Source organism: Populus alba, chromosome 1 (assembly GCF_005239225.2).
Source record: "Populus alba chromosome 1, ASM523922v2, whole genome shotgun sequence".
Taxonomy (NCBI): Eukaryota; Viridiplantae; Streptophyta; class Magnoliopsida; order Malpighiales; family Salicaceae; genus Populus; species Populus alba.
Window position 1 is genome coordinate 36,450,434 of NC_133284.1, and position 16,807 is coordinate 36,467,240.

The 16,807-nt window shown below is 32.5% G+C and overlaps 1 protein-coding gene across 1 annotated transcript; it reads right to left on the bottom strand.

Annotated features, from left to right (window-relative positions):
- Positions 1-4,698: 4,698 nt before the first annotated feature.
- On the bottom strand, positions 4,699-9,614 carry LOC118055282 (probable metal-nicotianamine transporter YSL6). Its single transcript, XM_035067130.2, has 7 exons — positions 9,137-9,614; positions 8,727-8,899; positions 8,289-8,386; positions 7,788-7,925; positions 7,396-7,585; positions 6,787-6,916; positions 4,699-5,810 (listed from the first exon to the last, which is right to left on the bottom strand). Exons 1-7 carry the CDS (start codon positions 9,480-9,482, stop codon positions 4,876-4,878), a joined length of 2,010 nt encoding a protein of 669 aa, XP_034923021.1. The 5' UTR covers positions 9,483-9,614; the 3' UTR covers positions 4,699-4,875.
- Positions 9,615-16,807: the final 7,193 nt, after the last annotated feature.

Below are 16,807 nucleotides of genomic sequence, written 5' to 3' on the forward strand. Positions count from 1 at the left end.
AAATGAACGGTAAAATGCAAAATAATATATATTTAAATGATACTTGAATTATAATTATTGAGATTAAAGTACTCTTTAGTAGATATGTCATGGAGTGATGGATCAAAAGCATGAGAGGCAAATTTCATGGAAGAAAAGGGAGCAAATTCAAAATTCTAAAACTATTAAGGACTAATATGAATTTTAAGAAAATGTAAAGGGGAAATTGTCCCATTCTCATGTATGTAATTCCGTCATTTTTGAACCCTCCATCTAACTCAGTTAAGCGAGTCCCATAGTTTAACTAAATTGCCATTAGTTGACTCAAATAGAGTAGTATCTAGATCATGCCATATTGTCTATGATTTATAATAAATAAAAATAAAATACATTAAATTAAATTAAATTATTATAAATTAATGAAAAATAATTTGGTTATTGATAAAAATAAAATAAATTTTAAATAATGAAAATAAAAAAAAGAAGAAGATTGGAATCTCATATCCTAATCCTAGAAAAAACAATTCTTGGATTTTTCTTTATTTAAAAAACAGAATTAATTTTTTTCCCAGGATATATTGGTACGTAATCTTCAATTTCAAGAAATATCATTTTTTTTATTTAATATTTACAACTAACCAAATTATTTTTTTTATTTTTTATTAAATTTAAGAATTTAATGTATTTTTATTCATTATAGATTGAACAAGTGGCATGGTTTAGATTCTTTATCTGAATCAACCGACGATAATTAAGGTGTGCTTGTTTAATGGGATATCGGATTGAGGAATCAACAAGATCGAGTACAGGCGTATGCAGTAAAAGGATTGAAATGAATGAAAATAAAAAAGAGGGATGAATGTGAAAAAGGTTAAAAGTAAAAGGTTCTGGTGATTAATTTTTGAAAAGAAAAATGGAGCTTTTGCCGAAGGGAGGTTAAATGCTGGGTCCACGTTAGCTGGGGTTGGGAGCTGGAATTACCCTTGCTTTGCTTTGAGCAAGAGGCAGGGCTGTGGGACAAAGACACCCCATGCAATGCATTAATTTGTCATTTTCACTGCAAAGGGCTGCACCAGCGATCTTACCATGGAAAGTTTTCGAGTGAAAAGCTGAGAGAGTAACATGAAAAAACTTACACAGCACAAAATCTATGCAATGTCCTTTTCTACCTTAGATTATTGTGATATTCCTCGACGAAATGGACCGACTGTAGGGATTAGGAGGAATGAAAATGGGAAGAAAAGGTTGCTCCACCGCATTGAATAGGAGCCACATCCACCAGTCGCTGAGCTCCAATAAAGCCAGAATCTCTAACTGAAATGGCTCCTTTTGATGATAAGATGGACCTCACCATTATCCTTGTGTCACATCTACCGCACCCATGAGTTATCCCTTTCTGTTGGCTCTCTGCATCGATCAATTTGCTCGAAAATAAACTTGTTTTTTCCCTTTTATTCTGTGTTTGCCATGTATTATTGACTCCATCCTTGTTTACTTCCCCGCTTTTTGGTGGGTTTTCACGGCCAATAAAAGAAAACAACTGAAGGTTAACCAGACTAGATTAGGTTAATTTCAGGGCAAAAGTGGTGCAATAATTTAGAGATAACAGAGAAATGATTGGTTTAGAATCACCAACGTATCAAGCGATTTTTATGGATAGATTCCATTAGATTTGGAGGCTGATAAGCCCACCATAAGAGGTCGCCATCCTCGCCATGTGCTTGACGTGCATACATTTTTAGTGTGATGTCTTGAGAATTAGATTTCTCTTTCACTCTGAGAATCTATTTTGTGCAACAGTTCAAAAGCACTGACTTCTCAATTAGTGCAAAAAACAAGAATGGCTGTACTTTTCATCCATCTTCTTCTTGCCACATGTCTCTGTTCTGTACGTCTTGCAAGAAACCCAGCCCTCCTCCATTCACCTAAACTGATCCTGTTTCCCCCCCTCTGGTTCTCTCTGGAAAAAAGATGCACGAGTTTTTCAAAGCATGGAAAAGCTCGCCTAGGGCTACGATATTCGTTCCGGTGAAGCAAATGATAATTAATCATGTAAAAGCACACAAGGAGAAAGAAGAGCGACGTGTTTGGTGTCGAAAGGAGGGGATGGATCCAGAAAGGATATAAAAGCCATGAATTTTAAGAAATAAAAAGAAATACTATCCCCATATAAGCAAAAAGCACGTCTAAATCCATTGATACGAGTAAATTTATTTCTAAATAATTTGGAGGTGGATTTTTATAACTTGAAGACAGGGAAAGGGTATTCCATCAACATCCATTATCCAAGTTCTATGATCTGTCTCGTGACAGCAATGTTAACTTAAGAGGCTGTAAGATGAGCGAATTTCTTTGAATATTTTTTCCCTTCCTCCAAAGGGCCTCAGCAGCGCTCATGATATCAGCAAAAGCTGGATGTATTTCTGTAAATCGAAGGGATGATCGGTGCAAGCAATCAATCTTTTTAAAAAAGAAAAGTAAAATAAAGAAAAGAGAGCAGATAGAGTGTATCATTGCTGTGCTTAATGATGTCTCATGGTAATAAAGTATTCAAAACAAGTAGCCTTCTTGAGTATTCAGATATGCTTTACCAAAAGCAGCAAAAAATATTTAAAGGCATAAAACAAGTGTTTGGTTGGCAATTACCAAACTTGAAAGAAAACATCCAATGTTGACGGCTACAATTGTTCCGCTGATTAGACGAAGAAAACCCAGAGGCTGCTGCTGCCGCTAGCAAGCATCAATCTCGACAAGTGGCTCAGTCATTTTCGGAAACTTGTTTTTAAGCATGTGGTGATGGCAGCATCTTTTCTTTTCACTTGGACTTTTCATTGCCAGTTCACAGCTCTCCCTAGCTTTTTGTCCCGCCCTTCGCGGTAGGGCGGATGTTCTTTCTTTCAACTTTGAAAAGAAAATTACGAGGATGTTAGAAATTTAATGTACGATGGTTGGAGTGTCTTTGAAATACTTAGATTAGATGGTGATATATTTTTATAATATATTTTTAAAAAAATTATATTAAAATAACAGTATATTTAATTAACACGGGACAACAATGATTAATCTATAAAATTCATATTTGGAGTGTGAGATCATGATAAATTCATGAAATCGACGTCAAAATAAATTAAAAACTTCAATTATAATGAGCCAAATATCAAAGGCTGAAAATGAAAAAATATTTAATTTTTTTTAAAAAAAATTGACCCTAAAAAGCTTATATTATTGGCAGGTGCAACATCACGGACCAAACTAAATTTTTCTGAATATAAGAAGAACAAATTCAAGGCGATGCTAGTATTTATAAAAAAAAATAAAAGAAATTAGTAACTCAAGTTATTGAGTCAACTGAGATTAATAAGTTCGATTAATTTAATAACATAAAAGGATAACCCTAATTTATTAACATTAAAAACCAAGCAAACCTGAAGGAATCTCCTACCCCTGGGTTAAACTTGTAAAATCTCAGACTTGAGCCCAATCAGGAAGCCCAATTTCCAACCAATTCAATGTTAAAGGATAAAATCTAGAAAAAAAAACTTAATCTAAAAAACTTATCAAAGCATTAAAAAAACAATAAAAAGAATGAGAATTGGACTCGATAGAAAAATAAATGTGGGATGAAATTAAAAAAAAAAATCAATTTTATAAATCTTCACAAATAAAAAAAAAAGATAACAATTAAAAGAATGAGGACCAAGTATAAGAGATGAAAAAAATGAAGGGTAAAATTAGAAATAATTTTTAATTTGAAATGATTGTTTCAAACAAAAAAAATTGCAATTACAAAAAAAAACAAAGACAAAATCTAAAGGGAAAATAAATTGAAAGGTTGTTAATTTTTCAAGGGCGGCATGCAAATCGAGGTGAAGAAGAGAAATGAAGAAAAAAGAAAACCAACTCGGTACTAAACTAGACAAAATCACCATACACATATCATCTAGAAAGGAAGATGCCGAGACTAATCGAATGACATGACGGAAAAACAGTTTTCACCATTAGAGTGAAGACAACGAAATGGCTGATTTTTGCATTACATCAAGAACTTTTTTGTTTTATTTCATTTATAATATTACCGCATTGCCACGAGGATCAAATAATTATTATAAAAAATTCCTTTATAAAATTATATATATAAAAAAAACCCTTGTAAGCCAAGCTAGAGAATTTTAATTCCAACAGGAATTGAGTCCTTATATTGTTCATTAAAAAAAAAAAAATTATCCTTAAATCATAGGGTTTTTTTTTTTCCTTTGCTTCTAAAGGTATTTCAAGTAATTTATTCATGTAAGAAAATTGTGAAAAAACTGACATATCCCTTAATAATTCTATAATGAGAAATAAACCACAAGAAAAGAACTATTTTACGTCCCAAGGCCAGTTAAAACCATTTTTTTTAAAGGACAAAAACATAATTTCACTGCTATAATCCTAAATCACACCTTTGCTACTGTACCACACCTTTTAGTTTTTTTTTTTTTTTTATTTTTTTTTTTTTTTTTTTTTTTTTTTTTATTCCCTCGAAGAGGCATAAACAAACCCCAAAACTGGTCACAAACATGTTTACTTGCGGGAGGAGGTAAAGATGTTAGACCCCTGCAACATTTGTTACTGCTCACAGACTAATTTGTTGCCGAAAAAATTATTTAATACTTGAGAAAACAGGGAATTTAATCAGAACCTTGTTTTCATCCATTTTTTAAGCGAGGCAAACACATCTCACATGAAAATCAGATTTTTCACCATTTTTTTTTTATTTTTTTTTTATCTCAAGCCATGCCCGATATACTTGAGCCATCAAATATAACATACAGATTTACAGAATGAAATATAAAGTATTTCAGTTAAAAGGAGGTACAGCTACAATACATACAACACAGGCGGAGGTTTCCGTGCTCACCCGCTCAAAGAAGGCCCAAAGTACATGCAGATGGGTGGGTTGATCCTAAAAATAGCGAGAATTGCTGATGGTATTGTCCAAATCCCATCACCGCATATCAAACCAGAAGCGACTGCCCCAGAATAATCCTCAGCGTCCTTCCTATTTATTCTCTCCCACACAAACAATATCACTGTCCCAACAAACATGTCAATTGCAAAGTAAGCTCCGATGTAAAATGGGACTGCCATGGCCATTGGAATAGGAATGAACTGCGATATCTTCTTGGGAGTCACGTCCCTTAGAAGGTTGATAACTAGAGCAGCTACAAAGAATCCGCAACATAATGCCAGGCAATGTTCGGGTAACTCTGAGAAGCCCTCAATACCCAAGATAGCCATTTCCCTGAATATCACGGCATATGGAGCTTTGTAAGGGCCATCGGGGTCTCCGATATCAAAAGCACTCCAAAACAACCAGAAAGTCAGTGGAGCAATGACACAACCCATGGCTGTTCCTACCAACTGGCTCACAAACATAGACTTGGCTGATGATAGAGTGAGGTAACCAGTCTTGAAATCCTGCATTAGATCAGCGGCGGTGGAGACAATGGACATCATCACCCCAGAAGCTGCTAGCCCAGCTACAACTCCTCCATCGGAACCAACCAGTGAAGCAATGATAAAAAGACCGATCTTTCCATATGTTGATGTCAAGTTCCAGTCTGTCAGTCCAGTTCCATAGGAGTTGCAGAAGGCAAGAGCAGGGGCAATAATGTATGAACAGAGAACCAAATACCACTTCATTGGTGGAAAGATGACTGGAATCACTGCGGTTGATATTGCAGCCAGACCGACATATCCAGCAGCCACCAACCAGGTGGGTATCCTATCTTTCAGAAACACCTCATCTCTTTTTCTTTGCTCCAGTAGCAATTTGGAAGTCTCACTATCTGCCAAGTGACGCATGAAAACAATTATTCCAGAACACAAAACAGCTATATTCAAATAAGAAAGAGGGCATGCAACCAAGAGTTAAAATGTTGAAGATGATACTAACTATACGCATCTGTTGATGAAGGAAAATGCTGACAATGCATAAATATTATCTTATGAAAATGGCAGTCTCAGTAATTGCTACATGAAATCAGTGTGTAATGAAGATTAAGCTTTAGTAGGGCCAGAGAAATAAAAAGCATCGCTGATAGATTTAGATACGAAAGTACTCTTCAATGCAGGTAAAATCAGATGTCTCAAAAATCATTTTGTAACAGAACTCAGGAAACAATATAAGAATCCAATAAGTTATTGTTAATTAGGTAACATTTAGGGACAGATCTTCTTCTTTTGGTTTTGGTCACATAGGAACCAATCTTTTAGTCTGACTGCGGTTCCCAAAAATCAACAGCACATGTTTCTCAACAAGTATATCGATCAAAATAATTGAACATTGTTAAATACAGCATTTAACAAAATATCAATGCAATGACAGAAAGAGTAATTATAATTCATCTCTTGAACTTAATAGCCTCAGGATATGCTTGTGCTACAAAAAAATCATGCATGATGTTCAGCACAGACACAAAACTTGAAGGATGTTAATGACAATAATTGGTGCAGAAGACAAGAGATTCTTCCTGAAGGAGAAACTACACTTCTGCAACTCGAGCAGTTTCTTGAACTAGCCAATTTTCCTCAAAACAAATTTGGGAGAAAAAGAATAGCAGTTCAACATTACGTTAATAGTTCAAACATGAGCACACTTGATAAATGCCAGACACATTTGAGAAACATGGCAGACGAGACAAGATCTTTCAGTTTTTTAATTTTTACCAAGGGGCCACGACCAGCCTACCACCAAGCCAAAGGCCTATTGGTAACAAGATCACGTGATTACATTTCACAAATGGAGACTCTATGAATTATTACCTTGAACCTCACTGACAATTGGAAGGTTCTGCATGGTGCGTTTGTTGCACATTTCCTTGATAGTTATGATAATTATCTTGATCAAATTATAAAGACCATCCCCAAGGATAAGGGCAATTGCTATGAAAACCTGCAAACAGTGTGAAAGGAAACTCATTCAGACAACATCCCCAAGGCACAGCCATGCAAGCAAAATTCAATAACAACTATTCATCAACCAGCCCAATTCTAGTGATGAACAGTGGATGGACCAGGTCTATGTGAGGACTGAGGAGCCACAATGGGGGAAGGACTGAAGAGTGAATATATAATACAAGGTGAAGATGTCACAGTCATTGTCATTAATTGGAGACCAAATCCAATAATTTCAGCATGCTAAATAAATACACGTGAAAGTTGGAAGTTTATAAACTTCAGGAACTTGTATGTTGCTCCGGCAGTAGTACTAATCCATATATAGCATGCAAAAAATTAATGTGGTGGCTTACATCCTCTTAAGGAAAAACCTCAAGATGCAAAGCCATGCAAAGTCAAAACCCTTTTACAGTAAAAGTCATTTTGTTGAAACTTGAGGATATGTTTCAGAAGAAAAATGGTTATTCTCCATACCTTGTATCCATAAAGACCCTTAAAATCATTGCTACTGAGGTCAGCTGGATACCAGACCCCAGCATGTTGGGAAATGAAGGGCCAGAGGAAACCCCATGAGATGATGGCCCCAAGAAGAACTGAGCAGTTGACTATGTGAGGACAAATAAGGCCACATCCAACATATGTTGGACTGAAATCAAAGAAAAACCTGCATAAAGAGAGTCATGTGAGAAACAAGTAACATCACTGATACACATTTGATACAGCAATGCTGAACTTCAATTTTGTATCCAGGGAAAAGGAAGAAAAGAAAATAACATGTGTAGGCCCTCTCTCAAGTTCCTCAACAAAGCAACCCAACCAAAATGTAATTCACTGTCCAAAAAACATGCATGTCATTAAAAGCTTACGTGTTCTTGAATAGCGTCAAACCAAGGCTGGGAAAATTATCAAACCCACATGAATCCCCAATACCACTGAAGAACCACTTAAAGCAGCTCCAAACCAAACTTATGCTTAAATACTTTCCAAGACAACTGACTTGCTTCCTGTTAAAAGTCATTAAAAATAGATATAAATTAGGAAACTCACTTTTTGTTAATTCAGCTATTCTGACTACCAAACCACTCAACAAACTGTAGCAGCCAAAAAAGGAAAAAAAAAAAAAACATAAACTTTAGAGAAAAAAAATCATGATTATTAGATTTACTTCGTATGCGGCAGTACCATTCATGTTCTTTAATAATCCTACAAACAAACAAATCTCGTTCTTTATACATTTTCTCCAGAATTGTTTAAATTTTCTTCACTGATTTTGATATTTTCTAATAACATCTTCCAGCAACTTTAAATCAAGAGACACCATACAAGACCTACAAAATAATGACGAACTCGATACATCCAGCACTCACCCAGCAAGTTCTGCTCCTGTGTTTGTGTGAAAACTATTTATCAACATTGCTGTGGCTGTACCACTGGGATATGTAAGCTTGTAATCCATGACCATAACCTATCATTTCATCACAAAATATAATGAGAATATGAGAATCAATTACACAATAATATCATGGTTCCCACTAAACGCCACAAGAGTAATAGTATACATGGAACAGTTCGAGCACAAGTAAGCCTTTTTCAGATTTTATGCGGTCATAACCACCAAAATCTGTTGCAAATGTCTAGAAACTACTCAAAATGTATCCAAGAATAGATGCAAGTAGCAGTTTAATTGAAACAACATCGAACAAAAACAAACGGATACAAGATGATTCTCAGTAACATCGCCATTTTAACATGCTAGCAGCAGCATATACTTTAAAAATCTCAAAAAGAATGATGTTTAAAGCTACCTTACGAAGCGGAGCAAGACTAAAAAGCCCGAGGAAACTAACAACAAACAAAAATCCAATCATCCACCCCAATCCCGGATTCTTAACATCTTCGGCTCGGTTCCCAGGGTAATCTGTACCGATCAATTTATATGTTTTCTCGTCCAAAGCAATCAAATACGAACCGAATCCTCCTGTCACCATTAAAATCAAGTACAGTTAAAAAAATGTAATTCTAACAAAATTAACTATCCTAACCTCCTCTTTCCTCTTCAAAGAATGGATTAACAAACTAATCATCAATTATAAATAAATTACAACAATACAATTAATTAGCTAACCTGATCTAAAATTATTAACAAAAATGAAATAATTATCAACCTCTATGTACACTAATAACTGTATCTCTATATCAAAGTAACGGCGGTTACCGCTAAAGGCGAGGCCATAGCAAGCGACGACGCAAGTTTGGATAACGGTATTCTCCTGTTTGGTAAAAGGAGAAACAGAAAAACCTAACCTGGATAAGAGTCCAGTCCATGATTTAACAAAGAAGAAACCAAGCAAACCAGCTGCTACATTCAACGACGGGATAATCCCCACCGTTAAATTCAGCTTGTGTGTGATGATACAAAATAGTACTCCTAATACAGCGCTCACTACTAGCCCTCTTATCGTGATCTGATCCTTCCATTCTGGAATGATTTCAGTAGAGTCCACGGTGTTGATTGTGTCCTTGGAGTCGACTAGTAACGGCTCTGTTATTTCGGTTCCCATGATTTGGATTCGTTGGGTTTTTTAGATCAAAATGGGGGATTTGGGGATTTTAAAGGGTTTTTTTTGTTGAAGCTTTATTTGATTGGATTGGGTGTAGGTAATGAGGAGGTAGAGTCAGAAGAAAGAGGATGAGCCATGAGGTGTTTTTAAATTATTAATGATATTTTTAGTTCCTGTGGATGAGGTGTTTTAAATTATTAATGATATTTTTAGTTCCTGTACTATGTTAGTTCTATCATATTAAGCCTTCAACTATTAATTATTTGCAATTAAGCTCCTTGTTTCTTAAACTTATTTTAATGCATTTGTCTATTAAGTTTTAATTCAAGTCCATATAACTTAAGTACAAACTTCTAAGAAATTACAGAGAGAATTTTTTATCTTAAAAAAGTATAATGTATTATTGTTTTTGTAATATTTATTAAAGAGTTATTTTATTTTAATTATCTTGGATATTTTAGTGATTTATCATTTATCTTGTAACTTATAAAACCTTATATATTGCATGTTATCATGATTGTTTTCTATGATTTTTTTAACAGGAGATTGGAATTATATAGTCTCATGATTTCTATGAGTACTAGAGAAAATAAAATAGTTTACTCCTGGACTAATTAATAATGAATCACAATTTGAGAGTTTAAAATTAACCATCTTATTTAGTACATGATAATTAATAGTAAAATTGGCTGGAATTTTATAAAAGGATATGCTTGTCAAAAACTTAAAGTTAAGGACTTGATTGCATATTCTGATAGTGCAGGGGTTAATGTTATAGAACAGTACAATTCAATGACTATTAGCAGTATTAAATTAGAGACGAAGGAAAGAGTTGAAAGTTGGTAACAAGATTTCGCCACTGAAAATCATCACATCCTATTTCAAGTTAGAAAAGTATTGTAAAGTAATATCGGTTTATTTTCAAGTTGGAAAAGTATTGTAAAGTAATATTGGTTTATTGTGTTGTAATAATGAAATTATATTTTTATTTAAAAAAAATTATTTGCGATAAATATAAGAGTAAATTTGTATTTTTATAGAGATCATTTGTTATTCTACAATTATTATTAAGAGATATCATATCTCTATTTTTTTAGTGAAATTATATTTTTATCCTTAAAAAATCTATTTGCAATGGATTATAAGGGTGGATTTATATTTTTATATGGTTCATTTGTTATTTTATAATTATAGAGAGACATCCCTATTCTTTTATAAGCTTTTTGTATAATGAAATTAATTTAGTACTCTTAAAAGCAAATTTTCACTTAACTGAAATGATGAATTCACCCTTGCAAAAATGCTTTGAGATCTTTCATTTCAAGAGTGATTGAGTCGATGTCTTGTTCTTAAAAAAAATGAAAAACCAAGAGTACTATATGTTCATAGGGTTGATGTTGTCTTTTGATAGATAAAAATAAAAATGAAAAAATGAATTTAACATAATCTATTTCACGCGGGAAAAGCATTGCACAATAAATATAGAAATTAATTAGTTAACCCGAATTGACTTGAATTAATCTAATATGTTGTCTTATTATCTATGAGAATAATTTTGATCTTGAATATTTATTTTGAGTTAAACTATGTTTTTACTAGTCATTAAAGTTATCTTCAAATCCGCCAAGTTGATTGGTTACATCAAGTCAAACCTCACACAATTTAATTTTTCTTTTTCTTGAAAAAACATTAGCAACACTAGATATTTTCTTTAAGTTAAGAAAAATTTGATTTGAATGGCAATGTGACACATATCAATAATGTAGTTATTTCTAATGTATTTTGTTTAGTATTTTAAAAAAGTTGATTCCTATAATATTTAGATATCATGTTTGATGACTCTAAGAATTAGTTAAAATATCATGTTGATGAATGATACAATTAAATTCCTAAAATATTGTTTTATAATTATTTCTACAAATTTATAAGATATAAAGGTAATGTTTTTAAAATATTTGGAAAAAAAACACTTTGAGACTTCTAATTAGAGGTGATCGTTTTTTATTTGATTTGGTTTTAAATTAAAATCATTAGCTAAACCAGAATTTTTTAAGGATTTAGAACCGAACCAAACTCATAATTGGTTCAAACCGACCAGTTTTGATTAGGTTTGGTTTAGTTTTGTATAAAACTGGCAAAACATATGTTTTAATGAGTGAGTTTTTTGTAAGGCTTTCTACTGATGCATCAAACTGGTTTTCATGTTTTTGTATAAAAACAATAAAACTAAATCCTTGCAAAAACAAAGACTTATTTCGGATTCAACTCTCTCCTCTTACCATGAATGATCCTTAAGAAAAATTACATACACGGATAATAAATTACAAGAAAAATCAAAAGAAAAAAAAATAAAAAAAGAAATTTAAGAAAAGATCATATGAACATGTCAAATCATCAATGATATTGTAGATCCCCATAAAAAAAAAAAAAAACAACAACAACAATGAAGAACAATAATAAGAAAATTTTTTTAATAAACAAAAAAAAGAACAATGAAGAATAGTGTTAAGAACCTTCATCAATTTGCAAAATCAAAACTTTCAATTAAGACCAAGATCATTAAAATTTCATAATTAGATTTTAAAAAAACATGCAAATTTGGTAACCTACCCAGCAAAATCCATACATGCCATCTCAGAAGAAATTTTTAAAGTTATTATGAACATTGAACCTTATAATGGTATATGGAGTTAAGGAAGAAAGTTATAAAGAAGAGAAAGGTTATGTCGCTCTTAAGATGCTAGAGATAAAAAGAAGAGACAAAAGACAAAGGATGAGGGAAGAAGGTTACGAGAGAGTTTGAGAGAGCGGGTTGCAAAGACAAAAGGAGGTGAGGGAGTAAAGGTTACAGGGGTACATGAAATTATGGTTTTAGAAAAACAAAGCCTTTTATACATGGGTTTGATTTAGGGTTCAAATTGAACTAATTTAGTTAAGTTTGAATGGGTTTAAAAGTTTAAAACCGACCCTGAATCAAATCGGAAATCTTTATGTTTATTTGGTTTTTTCTCCTAGTTTTTTTGCTCACCCCTACTTTTAAGATTTACACTTTATAACACTTTCCCTTTATAGTTTCATAAATTATATATATAAAAATATAACACCAACTTGTAAACTACAAAATCACTCCATTAAAAAACATCATGCAATTTCTTCCTTTTCTCTTATAAACACATAATATCACCAAAATCAAAATTATATTTATGTATGCATAATTTGTTTAATTGATTTGTTTTCTTTCCATTTAGGACACAATTTCAATTATACTGTGAGTTATAAATTAATTATTTTCAAAGCCCTAAAACATCTTAAATTGATTTTTATAAGTTACTATTTATAAAATCTAGTTGACTAAGGATGCACAAGAAGCCAATCAATGATTGTTAAGGTTGATAAAGTTTGAGCATAAGCCAAAACTTGATGGCTATGCCTAGACAATTATGGAAAAACTAATAAATTTTTTCAATTGTTAATGGAGTTATGAAAATGCAAGGTTAGATTGCATATAAACCACTTCGTGGAGCATATACAGTGCACCCAATAGCTTTATTCTCTCTCTAACCAGAAAGCTTTCAATGCAAGTGGGTTATGTTTAATGATTTTTTTATATAATATGCTTCTATCTATGCTACTTATTATGAGAAAATCTATATGATACACATTAGAAAGCTAGAAAATTCTCATATCAAATTGGTGTTAAAAGTGTTTATTGCCCATAGAGGAGCACCGATTCACCAACAAGCTCGTGTGCTTTCTCTTCTAAATTGGTGATGTTTGTGCCTGTTTTTTTTTTTTTAAAAAAATTTGATTATGTCGTGTGCTTTCTCTTCTAAATTGGTGATGTTTGTGCCTGTTATTTTTTTTTTTAAAAAAAATTGATTATGTTCGGCATCATCCGTGTGTATTCTAGAATTGTAGAGATTGGATTTGAGTTTGGAGTTACATTTGTTTCTGGCTTCTTTTACATCCGCAACATATAGGTTTTTTTTGGTAAAATTGTTGAAATAATTGGTAAAGTTGTAAAATTAACAATGCATGAGCTATTTAGTCATTATTTAAAAAATAATAAGATCTATATTTTTTTTCAAATTATTTTATTGATTTTTTTCTGCATCATTAAATGAGGATGTAAAATGTTATAAGCATAAAAAAACAAAGGTATGCAAATTATAATTTATAAAACTATAGATAAAAAGAGTTATATAGTGAAAACTTTGGAAAGGTAAAAGTATTTTTTTTTTCAAAATATCCTTATGTTTAGTTTAGTTTTCCCGAGGAGAGGAAAAGAGATCTAGTTTCATTAAATTAAAAACTAATTAAGAATATCACCTAACGATAATACATTAAAAAAATAGTAAAAAAAAAGAAAAAAAAAAACATAATTCGCTTAGCAAGAAAATACATTTAGATAATCTATGTTTTCAAGCTTATCGAAAACATGGTGACTATGACACAACTTTTGTTGACCTATGTTTTCAAGCTCATCAAACACATTAACGATGAATTAGCGTGTTTTACACATTTTTTATCTGTTTAAAATCCATTTAAATAAGTTGGATTTGTTTCTTCATAAAACCTGTATGTTGTAAGAATTTATAGGTTGTCTTAGAAAACTTATATCTCTCTCATATGAGCTTCCTTTTCTATTGAAATTTGGTAGGTTAATATGTTTTGAGTCAGGAATAAAAAAAAAAAATAGTTTGCATCAAATGGATTTCTCTAACTCAAGATATTCGAGTCGGAATAGACAAAGGTCAAAATTAGCAGAATGTGAGACTTCTTTTTGAAGGCTGCGATTTCAATCCTCTTTCTCTTTTTTTTCCTGTCATATATGTATAAAAATGTATGGATATTAGCTTTCTAATACCACTGGAATCACTTCATTTTAACATCTACAACTCAAGATCTGCATAAAACATCAATCAGATGTCAAATTTGTCAATATTCAACACATGTTGGAACATGATTTAAATTTTATCTTTAATTTACTCATTTTCAAATCTCACATCTAAAAGTGCCTTAAAAACATAAAATAAAAATTATAAGGTTTTTTATATATAAAACATGAACAAAATACTAGGTAAATGTGTGTAAAATTATTGAATAATATTGTTGCATTACCGAGTACTCAGTCTCCGGAGTTTGCGACCTTGTTAGATCAATTAGTGCAAGAATGTATGACCCATCTCAATAAAAAAATATGAATGACTCTCTATGGATTATAAAGAACTCCGCCAAATGATCATGGATATGAGATCACAAATGAGTGGTACATGTGCACCCCCTTATTAGCTCCACGGTCCCAGGAACGACCAACCTCCTCCTCCTCCTTCAACGCCTCCTCTATTATAGTTTCATTGTATTTCCATATATAAATTTGTAATAAATATTTGATTTTTATATTAAGATGATTGAGTTTTAAATACTTGAATTTTATATTAATTTATTTTTTAATTATTTTCTATTTATGTCCAATAGATTTTAAAAAAAATTATTATTGATGGGGTTATCGACGAAATAATTTTGTCTGTATATTCCAGAAAGTTGGAAAAGATTTACAACAAATGTCCCTGCAACTATTAAATCATTGACAAAATTATTCTATCGGTATATTCTAGAGAGCTGAAAAAGAATTACTGTAAATGTCACTGTAACTCACCGACAAAATTACAATGATTATCCTGTTGGTGATAAGCTAAATATTACCTAGGGAATTACCAACAAATTAAAGTGGATATTTACTTTTTGCGCACATGGTCCATTTGTAAAGCCACCAATAAAATTATTAATAACGAACTTACCAACAAACTACAAATTACAAACGATCATTTTTTTTTATGATCAATTTCTATCCATAATTTCTTCGATAAAATAATTATACATAAAATATTAATATAATTACCAAAAACATTTTTCATCAATAAAACTGTAAAATCCTACTTGCTTCTACATTCTTGTAGTCGGCTCCTTTGGAGGCCATTTATAAGTGCTTCTGAATTTCTACATAATTATTTATCAGTTGAAGCTCAAGCCCAGAAAAAAAGGGAGTAAAGGCATTGGATATCAAAGGGGCTTCGTTTACGAAGAGGAGGAGTTTGGGCTCGATAGGCCTTGTAAGCTGCAACGATAAAACATCATTTTTCAGGGGGGGCGTGCGTGCATACCAAGAGGTTGAAGCTGAGACCAAGAAGCCCCATGAGAAGGAAACTTCACGTGAATCCCATATGATGGTCACGTGCGCCACCTCTGGCCTGGTGGCGATGGCTCTCCTTGTAAATTTCAGTGTAAGTGTCTTCTATTTCCAGCTTCCAGCTAAGATAAAGTAGCAGAAAGAGACTTAATTGACAGAGAGAAGTATATCAGTTATGTCCACCGATTATTGGACAGAAAAGTTAATGAAAAACATTAAAAGAAAACAACCTGAGCAAATGTTGTTTTCCACGTTTGTACCTCATTAGCATCTTCTACGTGAAGGATAGATTCTTATGACTTCTTCAAGTTCTTCACTCTTTACGAGAACTAACAAAGGGCTAGGTCTAAAGCCAGTACTGGTTAGCCCTCAAAATTCCCGTGTCCAGATCATCTTCAAAAACCATCTAGTAGATAATCATGGAATCAAAAAGTTTGCTATTATTGGAATTTCAGGTTTAAATTATTATAGTTAGAATCCGTAAAATTGAAGAGAGATATATATAAATTGATCTAAAAACCACATTAATAATAATAAAAAAAAATATATATATATATATAGCGTGCAATATATTACTACCATAAATGCCCTCCATGCTTATTTCCATTTCATGATCAGACATTTATATCCATATCCATATCCAGTAACACAATTTCCAACAAATGTTATGGATGCCGACTTTTCTTTTTTGGTCCAAGGAATTTTAGCAGACAGAGATACTATCACACATGGGAATACGTGTTCTTTTCACCCATGCTATTACAAATCTCTAAAGGTGGGAATGGGGACCAAAAATTATTTAGCTGCAGTCTCTTCTGCAGCAGAAGGGGTCCTCTCATGATATGACTATAAATACATATAAATAAATCAATACATGTTTAAGGATCTGAAATCGGGTGCCAATGAGAAGGCATAAACGATCAAGGTTGCACGTGGGATTCACATGGTCGCAATCTAATGGCTTCATCCATGCATGGACTCTCTCTCTCTCTCTCTCTCTCTCTCTCTCTCTCTCTATATTTCTTCGATATTTCACTCACATTACCCCACTTGCTGTGCCCACTCGCAAGCTTGAAGGGTTTTGTGTTTGTTTTGGTTTTGAGACTCGAGAGTAGAGTAGAATATAGGAGTTTGT